The 12,094-nt window shown below is 39.9% G+C and overlaps 2 protein-coding genes across 3 annotated transcripts in view; both read left to right on the top strand.

Moving 5' to 3' along the window:
- The window catches only part of NEBL (nebulette), a 337,204-nt gene that overhangs the window by 286,102 nt on the left and 39,008 nt on the right, over positions 1–12,094 (top strand). The gene's annotated exons all lie outside the window — the stretch shown is intronic.
- LOC132421067 (nebulette-like) overlaps positions 1–12,094 on the top strand; it is a 121,507-nt gene that overhangs the window by 101,723 nt on the left and 7,690 nt on the right. Inside the window, exons 15-18 of the mRNA XM_060006185.1 lie at positions 4,411–4,521; positions 4,689–4,799; positions 7,178–7,282; positions 8,911–9,003. Of these exons, the coding sequence (XP_059862168.1) occupies positions 4,411–4,521; positions 4,689–4,799; positions 7,178–7,282; positions 8,911–9,003 (420 nt within the window). The remainder of the gene's footprint in view (positions 1–4,410; positions 4,522–4,688; positions 4,800–7,177; positions 7,283–8,910; positions 9,004–12,094) is intronic.

The raw sequence follows: 12,094 nt of genomic DNA, 5'->3' as shown, positions 1-12,094 counted from the left end.
GTAACAAACTGATTAGTACATGACATTTTCCAAAGCTTTCTGTGACTAGTTTAACAGTTTGGAATGGAAACCATCTGCAGTCATCATGCTTACTGGGAAAATTTACAGTTTCTGCTTTGCTCATTAACTTCAAGTATATCAAAGAAAACTTGGGGAAAGGCATTTTAATAGAACACACACACACACACACCCACACCCACACACACACACACACACACACACACCTGCTCACTTTATTCCGTAATACAAATCTCATGTTAATTTTAAACTATGATAAATATTTTCATACCATTTTTTCTTGAAGGATGGATCGTGTGCTACTTGGCATATCTGCGTTTCCAACTTGGTGAGCAGAACTTGAAAATCACACATCGAGACTATAACATGGCAATCATGCCATTTCTGTGTGATTTGGTTGCATGTTCTCAAAATATCCTCTGTTGACCTCATCAACACGTCTGAAATTTCTGTAGGGTCAGCAATTTTGGGTTGAGGTTCATTTCTTCTTCATGTAACACATGAACAACAGGATATTAATTTAGAAGTTTTGTCTTAGATGCTATGACATGATAGATACAAGATAACAAAGTTGTAGCAGTCAGAAGGAAATGTGTATTTTTCGAAGGACATTCCCCAGAATCAGTTCCACATCTCTTGAATTCCCCCAGAAATTTTGAAAATGTAACAGGGCCACTGGAGCAGAGAGTATTTGGGAAGAGATGACTTAGAAGAAGAATACATAAAGAGAAAGTTGGGGTACAGGTTAAGGGGTGCAGCTCACTTACCTCAAGGCTGGCTAGGGTGAGGCTTCAGTCGGGTTACTGGGAGAGCTACGATGCGACAAGTGCAGTTAGGAAGAGCTGGCTTAGGACTGAGTCCCACCCAGGAAATCTGGAGGTTGAGAGGTAGCTGATTAACTGCCGGCGGAGTTACTGCTGTGTTGGGATCTGCTTCCATCCCCAGGGTTAAGTACTGGCCAGGGGAATGGAATAGCCATAACTGACTTAGTCAAAGAAACTAGGGATGCCAGAGAATTCTTGACGAGTAGGGATTCCATTTAGAAATGGTGGGGGTGGGTGGGAGGATGCATGCTGAACAGGCACTTGAAAACCTTCTTTGACTCTGCCCTTAATTCTGTCATCCCCCTGAGACCATTGTTACGAATTTGCTGTAGAGCCTTCCAGGCCCACTTTTATTTGTATATAGGTGACTCTACACTTGTGCACACAGAGACTTAAAAAAACCTTAAATAAATACCGTGTACTTTGTGCTTGCTTTTCTCACTAAATATTACGGACCCTTTTCCATGTTGCTTCACATAGTTCTACTTCATTCTTATAGAAGAATTGTATTCTATGACGTGGATGTGAATATGCAACCATTTACATCTAATGTCCCATAGGCACGACCACATGGAAATGGCGTTTAAGTGCATTGTAACAGGGACTCAACATTACACGCGAAAACCCTTAATTTTTCCCAAGTCACTTTGATTTCTCTTGTCAGCAAGTTTCGTTGACTCCAGCCCCATAATGACTTCCTAGATCCATCTACTCTCCCCCACCCTCATCCAAGCTACCATCTCTATCACCTGGATCATTACAGTATCTTCCTAACCAGAATTTTGCTTCCATCACTGACCTCTCAGTACCCATTCTCTACCCAGCAGCCAGAATAATCCTGGAAGAATTAAGTTATGTGATTCCTCCCACTGAAAACTCTCCAGTGGCTTCCAGTCATGGGCAGCATGGGCGCCATACTCCTTCCCCTGGGTTTTGCATGGTTGATTCTTTCTCGTGCTCTCTCTTGTCATTCATTTCTTAGATTTATTAGTACTTTCTTACGGTGGCCTCCTTGAGCTTCTGAGTAGCTAACTACCCAGTAACTACCAAATCACTACTTAACAATTTTCTGCTATTTTTGTTATTATGAGGAGAGTGTGACATCCAGTATTAGTTAAGGTCCTGGATTGGAGTGTGGGAGTGGGGTGGGGAATTTGGAGCTGTAGAAGAGTTTTTCCAAATCACCCTCATGGGGCTGAGACTTGAAGCCAAAATAAAGCATACTTCCTCTGGAGAAAAGAATGTGGGAAGAATAGAGATTTTGCATTTCACACTTTTACCTAAGAACCTTCTGTGACGTATTCCTTTTATGAGAAGTTGGAGTGCTGCATCTTTCCTTAGTATATGGTGATACGTTACCTTATTCAGCCATACGCTGGTGTAGATTTCTCTGAGTATCTTGGGACCGTACACAGTTGACACTTGAACCACACGGGGGGTTAACCCACATATAATTTATGGTCTCCCCTATGTATCTGTGGTTCCTCTGCACCCGCTGATTGATCCAACCACAGACCAGGTAGTACTGTGGTATTTACTATTGAAAACTATCCATGTATAAGTGAACCTGCACAGTTCAAGCCCATGTTGTTCATGGCTCAGACTTACTAGGAAAATGGTGCATTTTTGTTATTGAGAGCCTATGGGAAAAACAGGCCTAGGGGAGTCAGCTGTACTGTGGTTACAGGTAGCTTAAACCAATTTTGGTGAGGCTATTATGTTTGTAATCCGGAGGTCTCATTTGCATGTAATTATAACCATGTCCCAGTTTGCCCAAATGACAGGCTCTCAGATCCTTTTCAACCAGACTTAGGGACTTTGCTATAGCTCAGTGTTTATTTTTTCAGGTAAAGTCAATGTGCTGTATTATTACACAAATGACGTCTAATATTCAAACCTTCCTGTACCTGTGGGCTTGACCATGTGACTTTCTTTAGCCACTGGGTCATTAACACATTTGACTCAGGCTCTAAAAGCATGTGTGCATTGGGACTTGCTTGGAACCTAGATGTCATCATGTTTTTCTTTTAAGTTTTCGGGTATTTTATTATGCATCAATATTAACTGATGTGATTAGCGTCCTATGTAGTCTATTTATGTGCTTTTGAATGCTTTTAGGTTTGAAAGTTCATATCGGAAAATTAGATGACATACGTCTACCATGAGACTTTGGTGGCAAAATCTATGATCAGTACCTCAGTTTCTACATATATTGCCCTTCAAATGAGGTGTTTTGCTTTCGGGCCTAAAGAGGCTGGCTAAAAACAGAGCTTTTTACAGACATAGTAATAATTGAATATTATTAGTTTGAAAGTTAAACATTAGTACTTGAACTTTCATTCGAAAAGTGAAACTGAGACTGTAAGTCAGTGAAAATAGGCAGATTTATGGGTAGTAGATGGGGGAAAATATAGTATTTCTCTGAGATTGAGATTTCTGTTTACGACGTCTCTAAATTTAGAACACCACAAATAAGCAAAGCGAAATTTACTTTAGAGCAGGGAATCACAAATCTACAGTATGTCAACATAATAGAAAATAACTGTTTTTGAAAGAATTTAATAGGAGGTAATCAATAGTTTTTTTCCTTTTAATATAATTTTCATTGACGAAAAACATACAGAAAAATGTACAATTATAAGAGTACAGCTTGCTGAATTTTATAATCAGTTTTAGAATGTGACAAGAATCTCTTAAGACAGTTGTGTCTGTGTACTTACGACATTTTATTATAAGTAACAGGTAATGCAACTCAAGCTGCCTCAAAAAAGCAGATAACTTATTGTTCTTGTAACCAAACAGTAGAGGAATTCTTGGGTGTGGCTTGATCTAGGACTCAAACAGTGTGATTCCGTTTCGTTTTCTATCTTTCTGTTCTCAGGCAGGCTTTTTTCTCCTGTTTGCAGAGAGACATCTGGCAGATCCTAGGGCTACAGACTTCTCCATTCATGTCCAGAAGGAAAGAGAAAGTCTCTTGATACCTTGTGTGGAAAAAGAAATGTACCTATCCTTGAACCGATCATGAAGGGCCAGGGGTGGGCTATAACGATTTACTTAAGCCCAATGGGGCCCTTGGATGGCGGCCAGTCTCAGCCATGCTGGGGGCTGAGAACAGGAAGCAGTGAGTTGCCCAGTGGCAAATCAAGGAGCTAATGAAGGAAAAAGAGGAGTGGGATTCCAGGGAAGCAACCAGCAATTATTCACTACAGAACAAGACCTGACAATTTTATACTCACATTTTATTGATATTCATCAACTGAGTTATATATTAACCAATAATTTATCAATTTTACCATATTAAAATATAAAACATTTTCCTTCAGCTCACTCTGTTTTCTTTTTTAAGTCAGGTTAGTAGAGAAAACCTCCTGATTCCTTGTGAATACATCACTCCAAGTTGTGTTCTTGCCACAAATTAAAAATCTTTGTTGTTTCCTAGAAATAAAAGACATAAAGGTCCGACTTATTTCTAAAAGCCATGATCTTGATGTCAAAAATGACATCGAGTTTTTCAACACAGATTTTCAAATTATTGTAAAGCCCTAATTGCAGGTTTTATTTTCTGCAGAAAGATTATAAAAGAGATCTGGAGACTGAAATTAGAGGGAAAGGCATGCAGGTGAGCACAGGTACCCTCGATATCCAGAGAGCTAAGAAAGCATCTGAAATGGCCAGCCAGGTAAGAAACTAATGGCACACACAGTTTAAAACAAACATACCGAATTGCATACAGGAAAAGTATAAGTGGTGTTTCCATACGTGTGGCATTGAGATTCAAACACATAAATATCTACATTGCTGTGGAAGGCCATGCAAAGCTCTGAAGATTGTTTTCTGTTCTTTTAGAAAGAATATAAGAAAGACTTAGAAAATGAAATTAAAGGGAAAGGAATGCAAGTGAGCATGGATATCCCGGATATGCTTCGAGCCAAGAGGGCATCTGAAATCTATAGCCAGGTTGGTAGAGAATGAAGATGCTTAGGATAATGTATTCTAATATCCAGTCACCTTGTGCTGTGTGTGTCTCTATGATTGGTGTCTTTTTGAGGGCTTTCTATTCAAAGTCAATGCACTCTATTATAAAGGAACCATTGACCAAACCTGATTACCTCATTAATGAAAGGGACAACTGCTGTAGATTCAGTTCAACAGACATTATTGAGTGTCAGAGCGCCCATGTTGGGGCCCTCTGTTTTGGGTCCAAGGGCATTTTGACCTTTTTAATTTCCATTTTTTGACTCTATCGTGAACTTGGCTCTAATGCTTATACTACAGAAAAAAATTACAAACAATTTGTCTTTTATCCATTTCATCATGAATGTTAAAATTAAAATAATCAACTTCAACTGAAACTGAGTGAATAAAACTGTACTAGGTGAAATTGAATATTAACTAAAATTTAATGGAAGAACTAAGTTTTCTTGATAAAATTTAATTTGCCAGGTATACCCGTAACATATCCTCTAGAAAACTGGATGTGAGAGAAATAATGACCACAAAAGAAAGTTTATTGGAAGAAGAAAGTTAATCAGATAAAATCTAATTTGGGCAAAAATATTCATTAGTGAACAATTTCTTTGTTATAAAATTTGTTACAAAAAGAATGAATCCTAATGGAAAAATAGTAAAGGGAATGAAAAAAATAAAATGGTTAAAGAAAAATGATGAAGGAATTGAATTTGGTTAATGGGGTTTGTGTTGAAATAATTTTTAACCGAATTTGACCAAATTTGTCAAAATTCTGGTTGACATGAGCAAAGAGTCTAAACATTCACTGGTTCAAAATGAGAGAGTTACAGGACTCAGCTTCGGTGGCTTGTCACTCAAGAATCCAATACTGGGCTTCCCTGGTGGCGCGGTGGTTGAGAGTCCGCCTGCCGATGCAGGGGACACGGGTTCGTGCCCCGGTTCCGGGAGGATCCCACATGCCGCGGAGCGGCTGGGCCCGTGAGCCATGGCCGCTGAGCCTGCGCGTCCGGAGCCTGTGCTCCGCAACGGGAGGGGCCGCAACAGTGAGAGGCCCGCGTACCGCAAAAATAAAAAAAAAAAAAGAGTAAAAGCTTCCCATAGGAAGTGATGCCTGAGCTGTTGGAATTCCTGCTTTAACTTAACAGTGTTGATTTTTTGAGTATGATGAGGGTACATCTGATTTAAGGAATTTTAGTTATTTGGGATACAATGGAATACTTAAAACGGTGTAATGATGCTGTGGTGCATTTCAGCATGAACAGGAATTACCTTTCCTAACAAGCATCCGTATGCCATGCAGTTACCTTCCCTGACTGTGGAGCCAGAGTGCCTGGGTTTAAATCCTGGTTCTGACACTTCTTAGCTAATCCCTACATTTCCCCATCTGTAAGAGTGGATAATAATAGTATCTGCTTGTGGGGTTAATTAAATGAGTTAATGTGTGTTAAGTATTTAGGACAATACCTAATACTGTGTAAATGCTGGCACTAGTAGAAGGTATTGCCCAGGATGTATCAGAGCTCAGAGTACATTTTTTTTTTTTAAGATGTTGGGGGTAGGAGTTTATTAATTAATTAATTTATTTTTGCTGTGTTGGGTCTTCGTTTCTGTGCGAGGGCTTTCTCTAGTTGTGGCAAGCGGGGGCCACTCTTCATCGCGGTGCGCGGGCCTCTCACTATCGCGGCCTCTCTTGTTGCAGAGCACAGGCTCCAGACGCGCAGGCTCAGTAGTTGTGGCTCACGGGCCTAGTTGCTCCGCAGCGTGTGGGATCTTCCCAGACCAGGGCATGAACCCGTGTCCCCCACATTAGCAGGCAGATTCTCCACCACTGCGCCACCAGGGAAGCCCTCAGAGTACATTTAGTAGAAAGAAAATTGAGATTTCAGTCTCCACTACAAAATACTAGTACCTTTCTCTTAATCAGATGTATCTTTATCTGAAGTAGGAAGCAAAACATAAATCCAGAAGCATGAAAACAAGTAAGCAAAGAGAGTCAGGTTACTGGTAGGAGTTCTAAGGGCTACTTTGAACAGGAACTGGGACTGCTCCTGAGAGAGTAGGTTCTAGGCGTAGGAATGCTATCAAGGTCAAGCCCTCCCAGGGCGTTTGAGTAGTCTGGGTTGGGAGGCATTGCCTGAGTGGAGGTGAGTGTGATTTCCTAGACTGTTTGCCTGCTCTGTTTGCATATGCTTGTATGTTTACTATGGCATAAGCACATCGACAACTGCTTTGAATCCTAAGATATAATTTAGAGCCAGGTGGTATATAATAGAGTTGGGAAAAGTAGTGCCATTTTCTTTGTCTCTGTCTCTCTCGTACATGCGCACACGGAGCTTCAGATTCACATTCACTGTTTATAATTTTAGAAAAAGTATAAAGATGAGGCAGAGAAGATGCTTTCTAGCTATTCTACTGTGGCAGACACTCCTGAAATCCAGAGAATTAAGACAACTCAACAAAACATTAGTGCGGTGAGTAGTCATTATTTCTTTTCAGTTGCCACCTTGAAATTATGTTTTGTAAGGAGGGCCTTTTTCCCTCATTGTCTGATTTTTGGCTGCATTGCTAGGATTTTCTGTCAAATGTATATCTTTCCTTCTTTAAAATAATAAGAATACCAAATGTTCTTACAACTTATAATTTATCGTGATTGTTGTAGCATTACAAATTCCTATCTCCTTCTTTGGTACAAGCAACTGCTATTTTTAACTGAATTTTAAAATTTCACTCAAGAAAGAGATCTTAATCTTCCACACAGATTTTACTTTGAAGAATGAAAATAGTCATATGAAGTGATTTCCTTCCTGGTCATTGATTATTTACATTGATAATATACTTAGGGGTTTAGCAGTTTGTAACCAGTTCCTAAACTTTCATATTTTTGTTCTGAGGCATAGGAATTTTGTCAGCACCATTCATTAAGATATTGGGCTTCTATTTAAGGGATATATAAACTTGAATTCTAAAATAAAAATTGATGGTACAGCTAATATTTTAATGTAGAATGAACTCATTTAGTAGTTAGGCAAATGTGTTATTAAAAATATAAATTCTATTATTTCTGAAGATTTCTGGAATATTTTCTGCTTCTAGTAAATTGGCAAGCTCTTAACCCTCCAGGTGTGCTGCTCAGGTACCTTTAGGGTCTTCACAGCCAGGCGGTGCTGAGAAATGGAGAAATCTTGCTGGAGGAGTCGATGAGGGAGAAGGGCAGTGTGGCTCTTATCTCCTGTGATTCCACGGTCTCCCAAATTTCTAGCTTTTGCAGGGGAACATCTCTCATGTCCTGCTCTCCTGACCCCCACTGGTCCTGGTGGTTCCAGGGCCCCCCACTCCCCACCCCGACTCACACACACTCACGGGACCTGCGGGTTAACAAATATCAAGAGAGGGAGTAGTTCTGTCCTCGTATGACTTCCTTATAATTATTCTATTTTTCTGTAGGACACTTTGTTTTTTCTTTTGCTTTGTGTTTGAAAGGGGTGGGTATTGGTAGGGATTTTTCTGTAGGACACTTTGTTTTTTCTTTTGCTCTGTGTTTGAAAGGGGTGGGTATTGGTAAGGATGGGAAGGTCTAAGGAATAAGTGGAAAGATAAGGAAAATAGGCTGACTTAGTGTTGATGTTGAAGATAGAGCTAATGTTTTCTTTGAAGAGAACGAGAGCATCTTTGCTCTCATTTGGAGAATAGCAGTTGCTTAAAACTTCATGCTGGTTTTGAATTAAATGATAACTGCTTAGTGAGCTTTTTTAATATGTCCTTTGATTTTTCTCAAATACACATGTGATATGTATTTGTATTTGAGAAGGAAACTCTAGTTTGCTGATTTATATTCTCAGATCAAGCCTTGTAAGTTACCAAGCATACCCTAGAACAGGTAGTAGAGGTTTACTGTAATATTGTGGAATACAAAACCAAAGTTTTGCATTTGTTCTCATAATGGATTATTTAATTGATTAACGTGACATTGGTTCTCATAAATAGAAGCTGTATTCACATTACTTTAAAATCTGAGAAATTTTCTTTTTCAAGAATCAGATCTCTAGGACTTGAATTCTAATAAGCTTATAGTTATTCTTTTCCTTCTCTTATAATAAAGGTACTTTATAAGAAAGAAGTAGGAGCTGGCACAGCAGTAAAAGATACTCCAGAGATTGAACGAGTGAAGAAAAATCAGCAGAATATTAGTTCAGTAAGTTGTCTATAGCATTTTTTTAAATATAAATTTATTTATTTATTTATTTTTGGCTGTATTGGGTCATTGTTGCTGTGCGCTGGCTTTCTCTACACTGCGGTGAGCAGGGGCTACTCTTCAATGTGGTGCACGGGCTTCTCATTGCGGTGGCTTCTCACTGCGGTGGCTTCCCTTGTTGCGGAGCATGGGCTCTAGGTGCGCAGGCTTCAGTAGTTGTGGCATGTGAGCTCAGTAGTTGTGCTTGCAGGCTCTTGAGTGCAGGCTTCAGTAGTTGTGGCGCACGGGCTTAGTTGCTCCGAGGCATGTGGGATCTTCCCGGACCAGGGCTCGAACCCGTGTCCCTTGCATTGGCAGGCAGATTCTTAACCACTGCGCTACCATGGAAGCCCCCAGTTCTCTATAGCATTAATCATCCTTTCCAAAAGCAAACATAAGCTAGATAAATGTTTTTGGTTCTTTACTAAACTGGCTGCCTTTTTTTCTTCACTTTGTTGAAGCACTATTTCATCAAATATCAAAGGTCTAACTTTCAGAAGGAAACTGTAGCCTTGTTCCCCTTGAACCTAAAGCAGTATTTCATCTTGATATATCATAGGGCATAAGAGATAGATCACTTTAATAGTACAGTAATGAAATCTAGGATTAGATTTCACCCTTTTGAACAGAATTTTAAGTGTATTAAATTTTTCAGAGAAAGGATACATTTCAATACCTTTCCACAACTTGGAGGAAAGAAATTTTACCCTGACAGAATGATTAAAGGCCCTAGAGCATTCATTTGGTGGCTTAAGAGAAGGTTTCAAAGAGGCCCCATTCGCCTTCTGCTTCTTCCAATTTCCAGCAAAGGAAAGCACACACCTTCACTATAATTTTGTAAAATAAATTACCTGCTTCCCCACCCCCAGTTCCCTCTGAGCTTGGGGGAAGGGTAGAGGAGGTGTTTAATGTTATGGATTAAAAACTTCTTCATTCAGTGCTTGACATTTACAATGGATAATTGCTATCCTTACCAATAGGCATATTTGGTAATAGTTGTTATACAGTCATTCCTTGGTATCCATGGGCGTTGGTTCCAGGAGCCCCACCAACCCACACTCACACACACTCATACACATTCATACCAAAATCTGCAGATGCTCAACTGCCTTACTGCTGGCCCTCCATATCCACGGTTTCACACTGAGGAAGTGAAGGGCCTACTGTATTTAGCTTCTTGCTGAGGAACTCAGTAGGGTTCTTTCCTCGCTTGCCCTTGCCTGACCTTTCTCTTCACCTTCACCCTTAGAGGCAGAGTTTTCTTGAAGTCATCCAAGTAGAACTGCCTTGATTAAACTCCTCTGTCAGGAACTCTGACGGTTACCTGGCATCTTAGAATATGTGTGCACTGGCATTTGTGGAGACAGAGTAGGAGAGGCAAGGTAATGCTGTGGTAAACAGACTTCAAAATGAACTTACAAAAAATCTGCAGAATCCTAGTGCACTAAAATCCCTGTAGCATGAATGGAGCTATCTCCTGAGGAAAGCATAAGGAGGAGGACCTGACGGTGAGGATTCCGATCCGCCATGGCGAGAGCCTGTGTCAGGCAACGCTAGAGTCTGGTGGAGAAATTCGTTCGGCTGAGAAATGTAAAACGGTTGTTTCCTTCACTTCCAAATGATAATATTTGAAATGTACCCATCAGTGTACTGGTGTATATAATGTTATAAACGTTCTGTACTGTGCAATTCTATTGCCTACAGTGAAATGACTGGTTGGAGTCGTATGAAAAACAGAAATGTTCGTCTTTAATCATGTTTAGCTCCTCACCCGAGGAAAATCACAGAAAGTAGTACAGTCTATCATTTCGTCTCCCAGCATCCCACTGCCCCTTCTAGCAAACAATAGTAGTTCTGTATCTCTATGAGGTTGGGCCCTAAACTCCTGCTTAGTATTCAAATGGAAAGTTGCCCTTTCAAGATTAGCTAGATCTGTCAAACCAAGGTAGGACTCTTTAACATTTAAAGATCTCGACATTTTCCACCTCCAGAGTAAAAGTCTTTGGGCTATTAGCTTTCTCTGTTAAGAGCTACTTTTGAATCTTAGTTAGAGCTAGTCTGTCTCAATGTACTCTCCATTTAACTGTTCTGGATCTGGCCTAATATTGACGTTGTTACTCATATCTCACATTAAATGTACAGATGCTAAGATGTAGATGATCGCAAAGATATTTAGGTATCGTTTCTTTATGACTGTCAGTGTGGGTTTCAGCTTTAATCATTTTAAACATTACCAAATGATTTCTAAAAGACGTTTTATGTAGATTTAAGTCTTGGCTAAATGTCAACATATGCCTCTTAAGTCTAGCCCATGTTTCCGTACATATATATGTGTGTGTCCTTTTTCTCGAATCCAATCTTCCATGAATTTTACACATATTAAAATACCACCTGATATGATAGCATCACTAATCATTTCGTAAATTTAAAGAGCTTGTCCCAGGCATAACTGTGTGTTGGCATTATCATTTGTCTGGTTGATCTTCCTCTAAATAGACTTGAACGAGGAGCTTTTGATTGAAGCAAATGCCGGGATATAGGCGGGCTTTACATAACATGATTGTGTGGGTAGAAGACACTTCCTGACTTTCTGCCACTGGCCCATCTATAGCGATCAGCACTCAGTGGCCTCTGTTTGTAGTGCATTTCCCTCCACCTTCCCCTTTCTCTTCTTTTATTTTTTTCTTATTCTGGATCATTTGGGTACTCTCGGTCAGATACACAGTGTTTCCAAGACTTTGTAGCTAACTCAGTTTGACTTTTGCCTTTAAATACATGGTGAATTTCAATTAACATGTTAATAAATAGAAACTGCTTTTCAAATAGAAAATAATAAGTTATTATATTAAGATAATTTCCAAGGTTTTTGGTGCATCTGCCTGATGATAAAATTTATTTTCACAAGCAATATATGCTTATTTTAATTAAAAAACCTCTTCAGGGCTTCCCTGGTGGCGCAGTGGTTGAGAGTCCGCCTGCCGATGCAGGGGACACGGGTTCGTGCCCCGGTCCGGGAAGATCCCACATGCCGCGGAGCGGCTGGGCCCGTGAG

The sequence above is a fragment of the Delphinus delphis genome, chromosome 2 (genome assembly GCF_949987515.2).
Source record: "Delphinus delphis chromosome 2, mDelDel1.2, whole genome shotgun sequence".
Taxonomy (NCBI): Eukaryota; Metazoa; Chordata; class Mammalia; order Artiodactyla; family Delphinidae; genus Delphinus; species Delphinus delphis.
This window is presented reverse-complemented; position numbering and strand designations above follow the sequence as displayed.